Source organism: Chlamydotis macqueenii, chromosome 1 (assembly GCF_036417535.1).
Source record: "Chlamydotis macqueenii isolate bChlMac1 chromosome 1, bChlMac1.mat, whole genome shotgun sequence".
NCBI classification, from domain to species: Eukaryota; Metazoa; Chordata; class Aves; order Otidiformes; family Otididae; genus Chlamydotis; species Chlamydotis macqueenii.
In genome coordinates this window covers 83480454-83500929 of record NC_141556.1, presented here as the reverse complement: position 1 = coordinate 83500929, position 20476 = coordinate 83480454, and the positions used below count along the sequence as shown (strand labels likewise).

The 20476-nt window shown below is 41.5% G+C and overlaps 1 protein-coding gene across 1 annotated transcript; it reads left to right on the top strand.

Moving 5' to 3' along the window:
- Window positions 1–518: 518 nt before the first annotated feature.
- On the top strand, window positions 519–20476 carry LOC147602180 (killer cell lectin-like receptor subfamily F member 1). The gene is made up of 8 exons (XM_086763524.1): window positions 519–615; window positions 8391–8591; window positions 14568–14645; window positions 16670–16768; window positions 17536–17676; window positions 18699–18847; window positions 19561–19673; window positions 20344–20476. The coding sequence occupies exons 2-8, from the start codon at window positions 8510–8512 to the stop codon at window positions 20474–20476; spliced, it is 795 nt and encodes a 264-aa protein (XP_086619650.1). The 5' UTR covers window positions 519–615; window positions 8391–8509.

Sequence of the window (20476 nt, the reverse complement as noted above, 5' to 3'; positions counted from 1 at the left end):
GGAGCAGTTTCACGAAGGACTGTGGCCCGTGCAAGGGACCCCACGCTGGAGCAGGGGAGGAATGAGAGGAGTTCTTCCCCTGATGATGAAGCAGTGGCATAAAACAACTTGTGATGAACTGACCGCGTCCCCCATTCCCTCTTCCCCTCTGTGCCGCACGGGGTGGGAAGGTAGTAGAGATAATGTTAAGCCTGGGAAGAGGGAAGGGTGAGGGGAGGTTATCTTGTTCCCTGTCTCATTCTCCTGCTAGTTTTAGAAATAAATGAATAGTTTTCCCCAAGTCGAGTCTGTTTTGCCCGTAACGGTTAACTTTAAGGATTTCTCCCTGTCCTTATCTCAAACCTCGAGCTGCTTTTCGTATATCATCTCCCCCTATTCTCTTCGAGGGTGGGGGAGTGAGAGAGAGACTGTGTAGTCTGGTCCTGATCGGGGCTGAACTACGACACTTGCACAGAAAACCAACCAAGATTCAGGCTTTACTGCTGAAACTTCTCCAGCGGCTGAGGTCAGCCTCTCCTGCCTGTTCTGTGCCATCCCAGGTGGTACGCTGTAGTTCTGCTGACTGACTCCCTGCGACTGAGAACTGGACCACTACCTCATATTGCGTATGGTAAGGTAATGTATTATATTCCTCTTCTTCAAGGCATTTTGATCACCACTTATATTCTGGGGTTTAAGTTGTTTCCTTTTGTTAGACAAAAATATATTTACTTAAACCTTATACAGCATATTATGAAAAATATAAAAGGCATGGTCTGCTTAATGGATTCCTAGCAAATCCTTACTAAAAACTTCTATTAAGACTGAAGCATAGTGCCCAGTTCCCACTGGGAACAAATCCCTTAGCTTCATGTAAGTTGGTCCTGGGATGAATAAGCACTGGTGCTCTACAGAGCTGTAACTGAAAGAATTAACTTTTGAATCTTGAAATTATATGTTCAGGAAAAATTAATTCATTATTTTGTTTCTACCTCCTGGAGAAAAATGTAAAGATGTTGCATACTTGTAATTGTAAAGAAATAACGGTAGAGAGCACTGAAAGTTTTGTGGAAGAAAGTGCCCATTGTACTCTCATTCCTTCCATAAACTGGGCTGAAAAACAAGTAGTAAGTAAGAGCTGGAGAGCCCCAAAAGGGATCTCCTGGTCTGATGTTAGCCATATGCCTCTGTACTCCTTTAAACTTCCACAGCACAAAAAGAAATTTTTAAAAATTACAGAATCATAAAAAAAAAACCCCATGAAATTAATCGGGGAAGAAGGGACCTCTGGAAGTCTCTAGTCCAATCTCCTGCTCATAGCTGGGCTAACTTCAAAGCTTGGTGATGTCACTCAGGACAGTTGTCTTGTCCCTGTGGGTTTTAGCCAAGGCCAGAGATCACACAGCCGCTCTGGCCACCTGTTCCAGTGCTGCACCACTCCCATGAAGGAAGAAATTTTTCCTTCCGCAGCACTGCAGCTTGTGCCCATTGCCTATTTTGCACATTTGAGAAGAGTCTGGCTCCCCTCCCCCTGCGTACTCCCCTCTCCATTAAGTGGTGGACAGTAGCAAACTGGACTCTCTTCCCCTTAATATTCCCTTCTCCAGGCTGTCTGGACCCTGATTCTGGCATGCCCTCATCACATCAGTGGCTCTCCACTGGCTTTGTGCCAGACTTTCAACATCTCTCTTGTAATAGGATGCTGAAAAGGAGACACAGTACTCCAGATGTGGCTTCATGACTCCGTTGAACAAAGTGAAATAAGCACTTGATAGCTATAATCTTTCTTGCTAGTGCAGCCCTTATGCGGGTAGCTTTCCATGCCATAGGGGCTCACTGCTTATTTATTGCTCAGCATGTTTTACTGCATAGAATATGGTGCTTGTTTTCTGTGTTCACATATCCACTGACAGGCATTTTCTGTATTCTGGTACTTGTTCTAGGATTAATACTGTTATATACATGTGTTATATATGTATACATACTTATACACAGTTTCTAAAACACTAATAGCCCATTTCCTGGTTTGCTGGTGCAGAGCTATCCTATCATGATGAGATCTTGGTCAGATCTCATTTCAGTTCCCGATCTCTGCCCTAACAATTGCAGCACATCCAGAGATACTTCCAAAGGGAGAAATGCTCATCTGTTGTATCTTTGAATTTTCCATTGTAAACAGATTCTGTCTTGGTAGCTAATGGAGAGAGAGGCAGTTCCAGGGGGCTCCTTATCTTAGACGCCAACTTAAAACGTGGTAAATCTCCTCCTGGACTGCCTAGCTACTTTCACTTAACTGCAGGGGACATTAAGATGGTTACTCTAACAGAGGCTTAACTCTGCTAGCCTTCTGTGAGATGCAAGGTCTTGGTCATTGCTGCAGTCTAGGGCAGGTTAACATATATAGCACTGACACAGTACGTATATTTTGTTTCAACAATGCTGTTACTGCTTGATAGTGCTTAGATGCACAACAACCCCATGCAACACTACAGGCTTGGGGAGGAGGGGCTGGAAAGCTGCCCAGGGGAAAGGGAGCTGAGGGTGCTGATTGACAACCGGCTGAACATGAGCCAGCAGTGTGCCCAGGTGGCCAAGAAGGCCAACAGCATTCTAGCTTGCATCAGGAACAGTGTGGCCAGCAGGAGCAGGGAAGTGATTGTGTCCCTGTACTCAGCATTGGTAAGGCCACACCTCAAGTACTGTGTGCAATTTTGGGCCCCTAAGTACAAGAAGGACGTTGAGTTGCTGGAGTGGATCCAGAGAAGGGCAATGAAGATGGTGAAGGGTCTGGAGAAAAACTCTTATGAGGAGCAGCTGAGGGAACTGGGATTATTTAGTCTGGAGAAGAGGAGGCTGAGGGGAGACCTCATTGCTCTCTACAACTACTTTAAAGGAGGTTGTAGGGAGGCTGGTGTTGGTCTCTTCTCCCAAATAACTTGTGATAGGACAAGAGGAAATGGCCTCAAGTTGCAACAGGGGAGGTTTAGGTTGGATATTAGGAAGCACTTCTTTACTGAAAGAGTGATCAGGCACTGGAACAGGCTGCCCAAGGAAGTGGTGGAGTTGCCATCCCTGGAGATGTTCAAAGAACGTGTAGATGTGGCACTCCAGGACATGGTTTGGTAGGCATGGTGGTGTTAGGTTGATGGTTGGACTTGATGATCTTGGAGGTCTCTTGCAACCTTAAGGATTCTATGATGTGCCCCTATCATCTGCAGATATTAGGAATATTAATTTAAATGTAGCTCAGTGGCAAATCTAAAATGTTTGTAAAGCTGCACAATGGACATTACTTCCAATATCTTCTGGAAGAATTGTAAGCTTTGCATTATTAGACACCTGTGGGCCATTCAATCCACACAATTTATAGATGATTAAGTTTTTACAACAGCTTTGCTTCTAATTTCATAAGCAGACAGAAGATTATTGTCAAAAAGCACTGTGACAGTAAATAAATATGTTAGTGGCCAAGGAATGTCTAACTCTACATGTTATTATGCAGTTATAGAAAGAGCTCTGGAATATATGGGAAGAAGGAAACTGATGTATCTGGATTCAGGTCTTACAATTTATGAAGCGACAACCTGCAAATACCAGATGCATCCGTATCAGCCTGGCCTACTAAACAGAGTGTGGTGCTGAGGGGCAGAAGAGCTGAGCAGTCTTCCAGCCTTGCCCCTGGACTGCCAGGTGAGCTTCTGCAAGTCTTTTTACTTTTACACTTCCACGTGAGTCCTGGGAATAGGGACATGCCCTTGTTTGCTAAGTGCTCTCAGACCCACAGGTTAAAATGCTGCTCAAAAGGTAACACTTGCTCATACATGAGGGTAAGACACAGGAGCTCTACTAGACCTGAAGGAAGGCAGGCTATGTCTGCATGTCTGAATAGAGCACATCGCAGCAGACCCAACAGGTAGATTTCAACCTGTAAGTCCACATGGTGCAGTGCTGCACTGTGCTGTAGGGACATATCCAGCACACTGCATTAGAGTATATTTGCATTGAACCAGGACATGTTCACTCAACCACAGCGCTGTGGTCATGTCGAGGTGATCTGCAACTGTACCAGCACCTCTGCTATGTCTCACCTTGCAGCGACATCCTCTGTTGCCCAAAGCACTAGATGCTGTTGTGTAGATGTGTGGTCTGCAGAGAGATGCACCACGTTGTCTCCCCACCAGCCATTCAAGTCACAGATCTGGGGATTCCAGAAGAGCAGAATGTACCTTATAACATCACAAAGCACATGCTACCTATGGAAGAGTTCCCAGCAGGCTCACTGCTTTAATGCTTTGAAGGAAAACTAGCTCAGTCATGTGAGAGTGCAGGAAGGGAGAGAAGGCAATATGGCAGTGTGCTGGAAGGGGTGTCCCCTAGCTCTTTCCTGACATGCCATCACAAAACTGCTCAGAAGACTGAGCACATTTCCCAACCCACATGTTCGCCTCACCGCTGCTTAGCATTGAAAAATGCGTCCAAAGGAATACATGGCATTCAGAATAAATAATTTGCACAGTAACATCTTTGTGAATGAACCTGAAGTTTAAAGCGAGTTGACATGCCCCTAAAATGCTGCATAGGAAATAAACCCATTCCATAGGCTTCTAACCCTGTCTGCCTCCCAACTACTCCAAGTCCCAGCTGCTGAACATGAAGCTACTGGCATGGCAATATGCAGCTTGCAAGCTGCTGGTTCACTGACCTCTTTCCCCTCACCATTTTTTTTCCTTTTCCTTTTTCTTGTTAAATTAATGGTGTTTCTCTGTTAGATGACATCCTTTTTGCTGCAGTGTGGGATAAGTACACAAATAGATATACAGACTTTCATTTACGGCAGGAAGCGTCTTTGGTTGTAGCTCTAACCCTGATCACGTCTTCTGGGTGCCGCTCTTGCACCACATTGTACATACAGGCTCTGCTGTGACACAGGGTTTAGAATCAAAACCCAGTACTCATAGGATTCACTCAATTTAGCTTGGAAGTCTCTGTGTTGCAGCTCAGCTCAGTTCACTTTCAGGAAGTGGAAAGGTCCACTTGTTGTTAAAGCAGCAGTTCAAGTTCTCCAAAACATGCACTACGAGGCAGCTGGAGCCCTGGGCTGAGCTGCCTGTTCTGTGGCTGGAGCTGCTGATTCTGCTTGGCAGCCCACATTGCTGTTTTCAGTCTGCTTTTACCTTCACATGCAACAAAGGACACACTGTCACACCCACAAGAAGGGGTGTCATATGCAGTTGTTATCACATTTACTCTATGCATGACTGGAACTGGTAAGTGTGCTAGCACCTGAGCATTACTAAACAACATTACTCAGGCATGGTAGTTAGAAGTGGAGAAGGTGTCTGTGCAATCAGGAGCATATGTCAAAATCGGGAAGAATGTGAGTTCACATGCATTTGCCTATCTCAACAGAGCCTCTGAAGCTCCGGATTGCCAAACTCTACATCATGTGCTGAGGAATCCTAGAGAACAACCCCCACCATCTTTCCCTGGGGCAGTAGATGCTGCAAGAAGGTCTCAACTTCCAGATATCTCCATGCTCTGGCAAACAGTCTGAAAACCCAAGGCTAACAAATCACTCTTCCACTTCCCTGACATATGGCTGACTAATACACAGCAAGCTGGCCGTTTGCTGGCCTCACCAGCATTTGTGTTCTGTAAGCTAAGAATATTAACCAGGTGGCTGGGAGGAAAGAAGAGGGTGAGACAAGGCTTTACCTGGTGAAGTCAAAGACACAAGGTGATGGTAGATCCTGGGAGAAGTTAGGCCACATGGATGCACAATCCAGATTACAGCTTGTGAAGAAGCATTAGCTTATCTGCAGGATTCTGTTAGATAACCTACAACAAGAGGGTTATGGAGAAGCTGGAGAGGCACAGCGAGAGGATAAGAAATCATGGGTACAAGTTGCAGCCCAGAGATTGTGACCAGGCAGAAGGAAAAAAAAAAATCTTCCTTCATGAGAGTGGTGCAGCACTGCAATTGTCTGTGGAGATTTCTAAAACCTGCCTGGACAAAGCCCCAAGTAACCTGTGGAATTAGCCCTGCTTTGAGCAGGGCTCAGACTAGAGGCCTCCAGAGGCCTCTTCTTCCCCAGATGACTCCATGATCCTGCAATATGAAGGCTGGCAATGCTGCTTAGCCCTGGAGACCTGACTAGTTTATCTGAGTGAACTGCCATCCTCAGACACATGGGCAGGAAAGAGGGGGCTTTCTATCATCTTTATGAGCAGTAAGGAATTTTCCTACCAAACATCTCTTGGTTCTGTGATGGTCTTTTCCCACAACAACCTGGAATTTTTCTTCTGGAAGCGCTATTAGCACTGAGAGATCAGTGCATCAGACTTGGTGACCCACATCTAAGTATTTATAAATAAAGCTAGAATTTTAAATGGAGACAAAGAAAATAATGAAAATACTTACAGAGCTAAAATTATTAACACTAAAGAAAATACTTATAAAATGGAAAATCTGTAGCAGTGCAATATCCATTTTTAAAGTACAAAATAATCATAGTTTTCCACTAGGATGGAAAGAATTTAAAAAAAAAATGCCTTGCTAAGGCTTCTACTCACCTATTCCTTCTAGAAATCAAAATTCATCTTCCTTTTCATTATAAATCCTAACAGTGAGCACAGTATGCGGACTTCAGTTCCAAATGAATGAGAACCATTTATGGCTATTTTGTAAGTTTCCTCTGGAAAGTAACTGTGTGCATTTACTGTTTTCTTCAGGCAAGTGAGAATCTGCTAGGTCACAAAGGATATAATTGCCTGGTCTGCACTGCACACTTACTGAGATTGTTCTTGTGTCTGAAAAAGTGGGTTTTTTTGAGGACAGGAGAGGAGAGACATGCTCCCTTAAAATAGAAACACTGTTTTTTTCCACTAGCTCAAAAAGACTCATGCTTGCACTGACTATACGTGATTACATCTTGATAGTTTTGAATCATGTAGGAGAGAGAGATGTGAGAAAAGACTGCTTAGGTGTATATGCAGCTATGGAAAGAGAGACTAAGAGTTCAAGTGAACTGTTTGGCCTTCTAGCTCTCCTTTATGGACTAAAGTTTTTGAAAAAAACAAATATGGAAAGTGGGTTTGCTTTGGGGTTGGATTTTTTGTTGGGTTTTATTTTCCATTTCAGACCCTAAATATCCTGCTGTAAAGGATGGTGAGAAGTTCAGGGGAAGCAATGGAAACTGGTTCAATCAGAGGACAAACTCTTTGTTTCACATTAGGACTAGTCTTACGACTGGTATGTAGGTTGCCATGAAACAAACCTTATCAGTATCCAGTTAACAGTATCCAGATCTGCATACTGATCACTTTGTGGCTGATGATAGAGCAACAATGATATGTTGCATATAAATTGTACCTGAGCGGCACTTATGAGTAATCTGTTCCATGACTACCAAAGGTTCATTTTTTTTCTCTAAACCTTTTTGTTTCTGCACTTAACACTGTTGCCAAGGTTGAAAGTTGGAAGGGAAATAATCAATAATATAAGATCACAAAAACAAACTTATCTTCATTTTAAGTGGGAATAAAGCACAAAACTAATAACATAGCTCTTAGCAGGAAATGTCAGAACTGTGCATGCACAGGACTTCATGTCTGTGTGTTCTGAAATTTATTTTTTAGGTTTTAGAAGGGCTTTAAGTTTCAATTAAAATCTGTGGGGCTTTCGGTTTGATGTTTTTGGGTTTTTTTTCTTTCCAAAATAGAAGACAAAGCCACTGTCATAAAAATATCCTGCAGCAAATGCATGGGTCATGAACAAGGAGTTAAAAGACAACTCAGGCTTTTTGCCTGTAGAGTTGTTGGGTCAAGCAGGGGATGGCTCAAGCAATTTAGGAACAGCAGGTCTGGTCTGCTAAAGTATTGACACATTCTTTTAAAAGGCATTGACCATATTTCTAATTTTATTTTGAGTTAAATTTAATCCATCATTAATATAATCTAAATTCTGTTTTTACACCATTATTGTACTTGGTGGATGGAGCAGGTTAGAATTTGAGTTACATTTTTATAGCTTTAACTGTAGTTGCCGTTACATTAGCCCCAAAACATCTTATACTGATATATATCTTGTTTATCTTCCTTTTAGGTGAATAGGTTATGTGAGATCATACACATGAGCATAATACATCCACAACACAGATCATACTGCTTTAGGTATTCTCATGAGAACCAGCAGAGGCTTTGCACCTGTGTAAGTCCATTTTTGGGTGTTCCTTAGAAACATAGCACTGCTTTGGAAAAAAAAAATAATAAAAATAAGGTTTTTTAATCTTCATTTTCTCCTATATTCTGAAGGGCAAGAGATCACACAATAAGAGACAGAATGGTGGCTGAAAATAGGCTTTGAAGCTGTATTGAAAGAAGTAACTTCCTTCCTTTTATCTGTTTCTCAGCGTTCCTCAGAGCCATAGCACGGCGTATGTATACTTTTGGAGGCAGGCAAAGCTAATACAGGATGCGACCCAGTATATTAAACCAGTTATTTCCATAACTCAGAGGGACTTGCTCATCAATGGCAGGTGATATCACATACGCAGACGTGGCAATGCTACCCAGGGAAAGACCACATATTCCTTCTCAGACACCAGTTCCAGGTAAAACTTCTAATCAGCTCTTGGATGTACACTGTTTTCTCTCGTGCTCTCTCTCTCTGTTTCATTTTAAAAATTGTGACTGAATAATACTAGAAGAATGCTATAAAATGCTGCATGCAGAAGTCATGGGAAGGGTGAAAAGTTGCAAATGCTGGAAGAGTTACTCATTGGATCCAAAGCAGCAAAGATACTCTTAAGATAGTATTGTTACAGAATAGTGTCTTGGTTCTGGCCCAGTGTTTCATGTAACAGAATGAGAAACAAAAATTGTTAATTTTTGAATAATAAGCATAATCTAATTTTTATTTGAACAATATGATCAAAAACCTGTTAAAATATGCTCCATCAAGTTATGACCTAGTCCAAAAATCAGATCAATGTGTTTTATGATATCTTCATGGAAAAAGAGTAGTAAATTAATTAGTAAATCAGAAAATCAGTGGCAGTTGAAAGTGCAGTCACTGTCACTGAAGGAAGTACTGAATGACTCCTAAAACCCTTCTGCTCTTCCTCTTTAATCTTCCAGTAGTGATTTTTCCAGAACCACATTATCAATCAGTGATCACTTCATGTATTTCTATCAAAAGACAAAAGTTTAAGTCAATATTCAGAGTAAAGAGATGATTTAAACCATATTTTTTAAAAAAATAAATAAAATTTCCACTACTTGGAAAAACTATAATCCATTCATGAAAACATTTTGTCAAAATTCTGGGTCACAGTTAATATGAATAACAGCTTCTCAATATGAGCACATAGGAAATGCTTGTGGTCAGAGTAAGATGATTTTTTTATGCTTTCAAAGTTCATTAGTAATTAATGTATTTAATTACTTAAGGAAACAACATTGTGTAATGAGCATTTTTAGAAGACGTTCTACTTACAATGTAGATTAATAGTGATGATGGTGCTTTGAATGCATGTACTTAAATGATTAAAAACCCGATTTTAAAATATTTTTTAAAAAATTCTAAAAAATAAAAATGAGTTATCTTTATTATTTAGCTAACAAAAAATACTACCTTACACTGTATGTTCATGCATCCATGGATGTTGTTTGTACTACTGTAACCTGTACAACACTAAGCACGGAGGCTTCATCTAGAATTTTACTGTCTTTCTAAGGTGATATAATTTATTTGCAAAGGGAGCCAGGCATCAAATCTTGTTTTGAACACATCCAAAAATGTCCCTTGGGCATGCTATCTAAAGAAAAAGCTTGAATTTGAACAGCCCAGGCTTTAATTTCCAGTGAAGGATCTCGTTAACATCTAGATAGTTCTTGTTAAACATTTATCTAATAGATTTTAGCACTCAGTATTTTCTCAGATGAAGTTACTGGGCACGGTAATAAAGTAATTTCTCAGTGTCCTTTTGCCTTTAAATCTTTCACTCCAGTTATCTTTCCAAAGAACCCTAATGATTTTTGTGGATCTTTCTTTGTTCATTCTCCAATGTTTCCATCTCCTTTAAAAAATACGGGCGCCAGAGATGCACTCATTCTTACTACAAGTCTCAGCTATGCTGTCTCAGTTATACAGAGACAAAAATCTCTTAAATAATCTTTTGTTCACTGTTTATAACTCCCTATATCACCTTCCCCTGCCCTTATACCTGGTTATACTCAAACATATTTTGTTTGACTGGGCTTGAACTTATGGGGCTGTCATTATGGCTGTCTTATTGTTTTGTTAGCCTTTCTGTTATTTTCAGATTTTATTAGTGATTATTTTTCTACTTTGACAGAAATGGAAAAAGCACCAAATAGTATTAAGCAATACTGGACCTCATATCAGTATAGAACATGATAGAAATATCTCCCTGATGTCGAGTATTTCTATCTTCACGATTAACATATAGTAACATGAGTTTTATTGCTATTAAAATAGACAGTAATTTGAGCCGTATTATAATGCTTGAAAAAGTCAAATGAAGAATTTCAGTTGTTTGTTCCTTCCTTGAAGTTTTAATGCTTTGACCAAAATTCACACATACTCATTAAGCTGATAAGTGTTCTTTTATTACAATAAATTCTTCAATAAGAAAAGAGTCACTTTTACCATAGGAAAAATGGTAGAAAATGCAATTTTTCCACAGAATTAGTTGTGTAATTTTAAAAAACTTGGCAGGAAATTCAGGAACAAATCCTGAAATGTGACAGGCATGTTGAGCAATGGTCACAAAACAGACTCAAGCTCAGTGTATGTATAGCAATGATTAGTGGTAAGGTTCCCCACTGCATAGCTGACCCCCACTAAGATGCCCTGCATTTCTTTACAGCTAATGGAGGACAGTCTGGGATCCTAGCTTGGTGAGCCCGAAGTAGCTAATAGGATAGAGCAATGACGCAAGGTGATGCTTAGTCAGACGTTTCCGGGAGTCAGATCCTACCCTGCAAGCTAGAAGGAGCACTCTCCTACATGGGCTCAAGGCTTCTTCAAACAGGATAGCTTCTGTGTACCAAACACACTTACAACATGTACCCCTTGTTATCACATCCTATATGAAGAGGTTTCAATGCTTCCTCCAGTTTGGAGCAGGAATTCGAAGCTGATTCTCAAAGTGAGGGTTTCTGCTCCAAGGACTCTCTGTGGCAAGCATCACAAGCTCTCCCTTTGGCACTATCCTGACTCTGTGATGCATTGAAATGTCCACTGGAAGATATCTACATCCTTCTCTGTCGGATTTTATGCTGGTCTTGCAGCATAAAAGATGACAGGGATGTCTGACTATCCTCAAATAGTCAGACTGTAGAAAGATAAATGGATAGGCATGTGGGAAAGCACTGCATGGTTAAAACTCCGACCATGGAGGACGGAGAGCTGGGTTTAATCACCACTGCAAATTTGGTAGATGAATGCTTTGAGCGGCAGATTCCTAGACTTTAGGTGAGACTTCAAATCACTACTATGGGAAAGTGGAACAGGCCCACCTCCTCCTGGCTGTGTTTTGTGCAAGTTTCATACCATTAGATGCAAGTTAGTGGAATAGATACTAAAAAAACTCCAAGAGTGGGGGGCATAGCTAATTTGTCCTGCTAAACTATAGCTGCTGTCAAGATTTGGTGCACATGAAAGATAAACATGCAGGGAGCTGAACTTCTGCCAAGGTTCTGTAGTAGCTGAGTAGGTGTTTTAAATATGCAAAATTTGGATTTAAGAGTGAAAGTCCTTTTACAGATCCAATGCCCACCTCTTTTTTTTTTTTTAGCTTTTCATTATCCATGAGAATGGGATTTGGTATGGTCAAATTATGCAGAGTTTCTTGGTGTTCTCCCAAATACTGTTCTTATCTCAAGGTCTTATCTAAGTATTTTATAAGGATACAGAAAAACTTATAAAAATCACTGTTGGCATAGTTGCAAAGAATGTATAAGTTTGCAGTCTAACGATAAGGAAAGCTCAGTCATTGAAAACTATTGGGATAAGCTTGATAGACTGGACAAACTGTGTTAAATAATGGTTAACACAATGTAGCAATTAAAAAATTACTGCAGCTGTAATTTTGTGAGGCTGCAACCAGAAAAGTGATTATAATGGATTTGTTGTGATCTTGTTCCAACTGGAAAGTCAATACCAGATTGTTACACACTCAGTTGGACTTCAGCTGTCACTCAGGTGCTCTGAATAACAAGGACAAGGTTATTCTTGGATGTTCCAGCAAGGCATGTTGAAGAGGAGTTAGTAGATGGTACTATCTGTGGACATGCTTTGGTGGGCTAGCAGGTGCTATTACAGTGTATGTGCTTCTAACCAGGTGTTCAAAAGTAGAGAAGCGTTCCAAAAATACAAGCAAGGGTAAATACAGCCTGGAAATCCATTATCTAATGAAAGACTCAGACAATTATCACCTCCTAGTTTACTCAAGACTACTTTGAGAGTCACCCAATTATGGCTCATAAATGACTACATACAAGACCTTTCCTCTGGCAGAAAAACAAACCAAGCAGAGTTCACCCCATGGTCAAGCTAGCCTACAAGTAGTTGTAGGCTGCTATTAGTTTGCTCCTTAGCTTCTTGCTCCCCTCCTTATCCTTCTCGGCCCCTCCAGGTCCTCACCATCTTCTTACCCACCCTCTGCTGGACCCTCTCTGGATTCTCACAGTCCCCTCTGAACAGGGTGGTCCACATCCGGGCGCCATGTTCCAGGTGCGGCTGCAGCAGCAGCAAGTGGAGCAGCACAGAAGCTTCCCTTGCTCTGCAGGCCAGGGCTCTCCTAATGCAGCTCCGTGGGCTGCTCGCACAAGCTGTGATGTTGAGGGTGCATCGTGGGCTTACATTCAACCTGATGTCCAGTTCATTGCAAGAACCCAATGGCTGTAAAACCTGACTCTTTGGAGTGAATGACCTGCCAGAAGCACTCCCTAACTGCACATTCACCTAGTAAAAGCTTCCAGTAAACACAGATGTCTTTCTACACTTGAGAATTTGCATATAGAAATGAAGTGAACTCTCAGTTTTAGTAAGTGACAGAGATCTCCACCTAGTACCAGAGCTCCTTGTTGCTGAAGTAGGTAAGGCTGTGTAAGCATCTGGCAAAATTAAGGTTACATGGTATTTTAAAACTACTTGCTGACTTCTGAGGACTTCACATTCAAATGATCATGCACCAATAGACACTGTAATAGAAGTAATTCTTTAAAAAATATATTCAGTTTGCATGGATAATAGTTTTTTTTTATATACAGTCTGAGGTATTCTTTAAAGTAATAGATCTTTATTTGAGAGATAAAATATTTAGTAATAGTAGTAGATTTTCTAAACTATGTATTTTAGAAGTGTCTCCATTTATGCATTTGAAAGTGTAAAAGTTCTGACTTTTCTTCTCTGAAAAATACTTACATTCTAAGAAGAAAAATGTTTATGAGCATTTCTTTTTGAGAACAGTTACTTATCTATACAGTTAAATATAATTTACAAATTTTCTGTAGTTCATTGAACTAATAAACTGTAATAAAGCAAACAGCAAAGTGTATTAGGTCATGTTCTCTAATGCACAAAACACCTTACCAGTACGAATAAATCTTATTTGCTAAGCAGGTCCTCAGTGTTTTTCTTACTCTAAAAGCTCTCCACATTTACTGTGATTCCTGTATCAAATGCTACCTCATTTTAGCCTAATAAGACGCTCTTCTTCTGCCAAATTGCTTACTTCTTTTTAAAAGCTCCAGTGATCACAAACTAAGGCTGTAGCACAGAAGCTCATTCTTGATTCAGAATGACAAAATCTAACCATGTATGGAAAGCAGATCAGTCTAACAAAGGTCCAAATATCTTCCATAAAACTAGCCAGAAGCTCTACAGAATACCCAGATAACATAAAGTTGAAAATGTGTTTAACAAAGGATGTGTGTGCATGTAACTCACACCATGCTATTTTAAAACAACTGTTATGTTTTGTTTTATTTTGGCTGGCAATGTGCATCTGGAAAGGGATGTTGTCAACTATCAGGTCCATTCCTCTGCTATTACAGGCATCACATAATGTCCTGACATAAATATTCACAAGTCAGGAATGCCCCAAAGAATCACCTTGCTGCAGAAACATTTCTCTGAGTGGCAGTTTTTTCTTCCGGATCTTCCTCCTCCACAAAGTAATCACAGCTCTGGTGGCCCTTAAGCCCCTATGATACCTCCTGAGATGTCTTAGTAACAAATGGGATGTTTGCTATGGATAGTACCCAGGTCTTACCCATCCTTCAGTCTGTCTGTTTGCCTCCTGGTCCAGCCACACGGGACCTAAAGTAGTTCAAGAAAGGTTATGGAGGAGGCTTTTAGTTACTTCCTGACAGCATCAGGAAATGCTAAGTCATCATCTTGCCTGTTATTTCTTAAAAAAAATTAAAAAGCTGAACTAGCAGCTCTGGAAACACACACCCCTTTTTATATAAACTCAGTCTTCTATGTAATTCTTTATTGTTTCTCCACTTAATGGCTTGCACAACCACAAATGTCAGCATTTCCCTACTCCTTACAGGAAACATGATCACATATGCCGAGCTGCGCATGAAGCCAAAACCCAAAGGGAGCAGCAGATCAGAGACTTCCGCTTCTGGTAGTGTGCTATTTTTTTTTGGTTGTTGGTTACTAATTATAGATTTAGATTTTCCTCTTACCTAACAGTAAAACTTGTTATCAAGAGTCTTTACATACAATCTGTCAATACAGAATGGATTTATCATCTCATATGTTTTTTGATTGCTTTATACACTTACCTTGTAAAAATAATATTAAAAGAGATTTTAAAAATAATTTTTTAAAATGCATTTGTGCCCTACATTGAAAATTTAGCAAAGGAAAGTAAAATTCCACATTTTTTTAGGAATCCTCCTGTAAGTGTCTCTGAAGGAATAGTCACAGGGACACAATTGGCTTTGAAAGAGGCATAATACCCAGGTCTCTATTTGCAGTTTGTGCAGATGATTGCCACCCTCTCTGTACTGAAGGGCATGCGCCAGACAAAGTCAGGCCCACAGAACTCTGTGAGCTCAAAGGGAACATTACAAAATACACCTCAGGCAGCCAGAGGACAGGGCAGTTGCTCATCTCATACAGGCAAGATCAGGAAAACAGCAGTTATAAAAGCATAACTCTGTGCCTTGTGGGAACGGCACTTTGACCCCAAATTTCCTTCAGTCCTGCCTCTTCCTGAGTGTTTCACTCTCACGAGCTGACAAAAATGATTAGAAGGCTGGAGCACCTCTTGTGTGAGGACAGGATGAGAGAGTTGGGGCTGTTCAGCCTGGAGAAGAGAAGGCTCCAGGGAGACCTTATAGCGATCTTCCAGTACTTAAGGGGGGCTTAAAAGAAAGATGGGGAGAAACTCTTCAGCAGGGCCTGTTGTAATAGGACAAGGGGTAATGGATTTAAAACAGAAGGAAGCAGATTCAGACTGAACATCAGGAAACATTTTTTTACAATGAGGGTGGTAGAACACTGGAACAGGTTGCCCTGGAAGGTGGTGGATGCCCCATCCCTGGAAACATTCAAGGCCAGGCTGGATGAGGCTCTGAGCAACCTAATCTAGTTGGGGATGTCCCTGCTTCTTGCAGGGGGGTTGGACTAGATGACTTCTGAAGGTCCCTTCCAACTCAAACTATTCTATGATACCATGAATGCCAAACATTTCCACAGACGCTTCATCCGATGTACTTGGTGTCAGTATGGGATTTTTTGCCTTTTCTGTGCATTCAGGTAAGTTAGCTTTCAGCCACATGACAGGCACTTTAACACAGGAGAGTGTGACCAGAGATAAGGAACTGTCCTGGTTCTGGCCAGGACAGAGTTAATATTTACCTGAGCTGGGTGGAGAACTGAAGCTGGTAGCCCCTATGGCTGGGATAGTTAACTAATTAGCTAACAGCTGGGGTTAATTTACCCAAATTAGCCAAAGGGCTATTCCATCCCATCTGACATCATGCTCAGTATAGAAGTGAGGAGGGTGCTGAAGGGAGGCCCTGCTAGTTGGAAGAGACTGGATGTGGAGATCTGTTGTGAGCTATTATACTGTATTGGTGTTCCGTCACTCTCTTGTTTTCTTCTGTCATTACTGTTAAATTTACTTTTTTGTTCAATCTCAACCCGCGTGTTTGGTTTTTTTTTCCTGGTTTTCTTTTGTTTGTCAAATCTCCTCCTATTCTCTCGGAGAGTGGGGGGAGTGAGAGAGAGACTGCGTAGTCTGGTCCCCGTTGGGGCTGAACTACGACAGGAACACACCACAAACTATCCCTGATACTTTCCCTGAATGGCTCTGCAGGGTCTTGCAGGGTGTGAGTGGGCAGGTGGGAGAAGGCAACACTTGAAAAAATTAGCTCAAAGCAGAAAGGGAGAATTCTTAATGGAATGATTGAATATCACTTGCTTTATCTGTCAAAATGATCTTTCAATATCCCTTTCATGTATGCAAAATGGATGCAAATTTTTAATAAGTAATATATCCCCACATACTTCAAGCAGCAGACTGATTTTAGGCAGATGATTCCTCTGTTGTTTCCACGTAAGAAACTGGCATAAGTAAAGGCAGTGTTAATTTTAATAGTACAAAGACCTTACGCTGCTTTTCTTCCTGCCTCCCTCCAGGCTGCCAACATGGGCGCTCAGCCTGGTTCTACGTGGCGCTGCTCCTGGGAGTCCTTGTGCTTATTCTGCTGGGTGTCATAGCCCTGCTAGCCAAGCAATGTGAGTAGATCCTACCATCCGCTTAATCTCTTTGTTGCACATGTGGTTCAATCTCACAAGCAGAGTGATGCCAAAATAAAAATTTAGTTAGTGTAGCATTAAAGGTCAAATTATACACAAATACAGGAAAGTGAATGCTGCATTTCAAAGGGAACATTTGCTACCTATCATTTAACATATACAGCACAGACGAAGGGAAGTTGCTGCAGTCTACCTTGTCATCAGTGATGCTGAACAGCTATAGGAGCAGATTTCAAATCATTATGACAATCAAAACATTTGGCCTTCCTGACTTACAAGTTAAAAGCTGCATCCATGATGCTACTTTGAGACCATTTCACTGAATTACTTTGTAGGTTTGAACAAATAAAATAAAATAAAATTCAGACTTCAGATAATTTCATTTAATTAGACTTCCCTGGTACTGGTAATATCATTATCGACAGCATGCTCCGGTTATACAAGAAGTGTTCCAGAGAAGATATTCATTTCCTAAGCGAAAACAGTCTTGAAAAACTTCAGAAAATACATGTACCTCCCAATGCTCCCTAAAAGTTTACCAAAATATTGCGTATTCCTTATATATCCGACTATCAAAAATGACAAACTTATTTTCTTTTCCTATACTGTTCATATTATTCAGCAGCTACACTCGTATACACACACACACATCCTCACATTCACAGTATAACAGTGGATACAAAGACTACATTTCCTTGACTCTGTTGTTAACCATAATTTCTCGTTGTTTTTTTTTTTTATTCAAGCTTTGAAGGGCAGAGCAGGAAAATTGGAAAGTTTGCCCCAGTATGGCCCAAATAGCACTGGTGATCCCACTTCTTCAGAGAAAACTGTCTCGGCAGCGCTCCTGAAATGGCTCATGGAGGAACTATGTGAAGATGGACAGGGTGAGGAAGGCTAGACCTTTCACAGCATAGAGGATGTGTTGTGTGCACACTTTGGTTATCTCTGTTCCCATTTCTACAACACGCTGCAATTTATGGGAAAGCACTGGTACTACACAGGGAGCATGGTGTTCCTCCATAGAAGTGATGCTAGGATCTAAACTAAACATTGTAATTACAATAGTTTTGCTTCTCTTTTGACATAAACAGTTTCTGCTACTTTCTTTGCATTTTCCACCAGGGGCTACTGTCAGAAATGGCATGTATTATAGATCCTACCCTTGTTCTGGAGAACAGCTTCCAGACAATAATTGTTCACAAAGAGTGGGAAGGAATTTAGCTTTCCTATCCTTTTGCAAGGATTGGGCAGGGGAAGACCTTCCTGGTCTTTTCATTGTGGATCTCTTATTTGTTGGCAAATATTAATGCTTTTCTAAGGATTGATTGTAATGATGTTACTTTGAAACATCAGAGGAAGCCAAAACAGAAAATGTGGGGGACGTTCCTCCCAGATGCTCTGAATTAAATGGGAAGTAGACCTAGGAATAGCAGTGTTCCCTTTATTTAACACAGTTCCTTCTCCAGCTCCATGGACATAGTTTGAACATCATTTAAGCAGCTGTGCTTTCCAGTCACATCATGCGTCAAATCCACATACTCCACATCACGTCACATTGCAGGGTGTCTCCTCATAAAGAGCTTGCATGTGGGAGGAGGAGAAGTGTCTTTGCAGCCCTCTAGGTCCTCCTGGTGCTTTCCACCAGGCAAGTGCAAAGTGAGGTGGAGAGCCTGTTGATGTGCAGTGGGAGTGTAGAAGTGCATAGCACCATGGCAGGGGAGTAGGAAGCTTAGGAGAGGATTGGCACCAGAGCCTTCAAATCTCTCTCAACACCGAGCGAACACATGCTTGGGAGCAGGGACCAGCCACTTTTGGACCAGCCAGCCAAGCATATGAATATAAAATGCTACAAGGCAACTGGAACAAGTCATGGTATGAGCTAAGGGTTCTCTCTCTCCACTCACAGGAACATGTGAGCTGTGTCCTCCAGGGTGGCAACTACACAGGGGGAGATGTTACTACTTCTCTGAGGAGGCTGTAAGCTGGTATGACAGCCAGAGAAATTGTCTGGCCAGGAAATCCCAGCTTCTTGTCATTGAAGATGAAATTGAGATGGTGAGTCTTGCAGCAGCTCTAAAATTGCGTGACAGGCATCTGCCTTGTCCAAACATTTCACCAAGTGAACATGACACAGATGTCAAGTGTACATGCAGGCAAGCAAGAGCCCTATCAAGTACAGAGCATCTGACTCTCTACAGACAGGAGCTTGCTTTGGAGAGGGTCAACAGAGTAGAGCTGAAGAGGAGAAGCACAAGAGATGCAAGTGTGGAAGGCAGAGTTTTGACTGTGAGGAGGAAATGCGGGGGACTTCCCACTCATTTCCATTACTTGGTTCTGGGAAGAGAGGTCTGATTCAACCACTAAATGGAAATTCAGAGTCAAACCTTCTTATTTTCCTTTGGGAAAACGAACAGCAAAGTATTGCCAAATGGCTTTTCTGAGAAACTTCTTATTCCCTGAGGAACAGGTCTTTTATTTTGAAGACTAGGCTTTGCAACCTGGCTTATTGGGGTGAGGAGCATCACTGAGGTTTTTTTTTTTGACAACTGACAGGAAGCTAGTTAGCTTGACTGTCAGCCTGAATCAAAACTCTGTGGCTGGTCACATGTGTATTGGCCACTGTAGTGGGCTGCTTTGCCACAGCTGGATGCCTGCCCTTGCTCTTCATGTGAGGGACTACATGAAAAGCTGTGCGTGAAACAGGACAGTGACCTGAGCACAGCAGAAAAGCTCTGCTGTTGGGTAACATGCTTCTACTTGTTCCACAGGAATTTATAGACAGTAAAGAGAAAGATACCAAATATATCTGGATCGGGTTGAATGTTCAAGACATAGAGAAACAATGGAGTTCAGTTGAAGATCCCCGAGTGAAAGAAAACAGGTGATGATTTGTTGGGGGGGAGGGTGTCTTTGGCAATAGCAAAGGTATGGTATTCTGCATAGAAATACAACTCTGAATCCAACCTAATTTCCCAAAGCACACACCTAGTCCTGCAGCCTCAGGAACCTATTCTGGGTCTATTTCATGGCCAGTTCCAAGTTAACTGGTTCCTGCTGGACACTTTTGGAAACAGATTTGTTTTCTGCCTGCAAGACCAACCACAGTCACAGTTCATGTATGTATGAATGCAGGGGGACATTAATTCACACCTCCCCCACTGAAATCGCCGTCAACAAACAATCTCACTTTACAGACCATATGCTGAGTGCCTCCACTGAATGTGACACCTGTCACATAGCGTGGGTGCTGGGATCTGTGCAGCTGAAAGGTTCTTCCCCTCCCTCTTACCATTACAGTTCAGCACCACGGCTGTATGTGGAGGTTTTCTCACCTTTCTTACACTAATGTTACTGAGCATCCATCCCTCAGCAGCCAGCAGTCTCTGCTGTGGGTGCCCATCTCACATATGCATGGCTGTCAACGAACTGTGCTTCAGTGGGTTACTGAATGGGCGTCACCCAAACCTCTCACTCAGTATATTATCAATATTTGTATCCAGTACTGAATGTAAAGCTGACAATTCATTGCATTCTTTTTGTTCTCTCATCAGTAAAGCTATAAATAATATGGAGACTGACAAGAACTGTGCTGTTTACAGAAGAAAAAACATATTCCAAGCAGATAACTGCCAGACTTTAAAGAAGTGGATCTGTAAGAAGAAGGCAACTTTGTTGGTGCTCTGA

Excerpts from the sequence above, each read along its gene's own strand:
- LOC147602180 (XM_086763524.1), top strand. The coding sequence starts at position 8,510 with ATGGCAGGTGATATCACATACGCAGACGTGGCAATGCTACCCAGGGAA. Across the intron at positions 8,592-14,567 it reads TTCTCAGACACCAGTTCCAG|GAAACATGATCACATATGCC; the intron begins GTAAAACTTCTA and ends TACTCCTTACAG. Across the intron at positions 17,677-18,698 it reads ACTATGTGAAGATGGACAGG|GAACATGTGAGCTGTGTCCT; the intron begins GTGAGGAAGGCT and ends CTCCACTCACAG.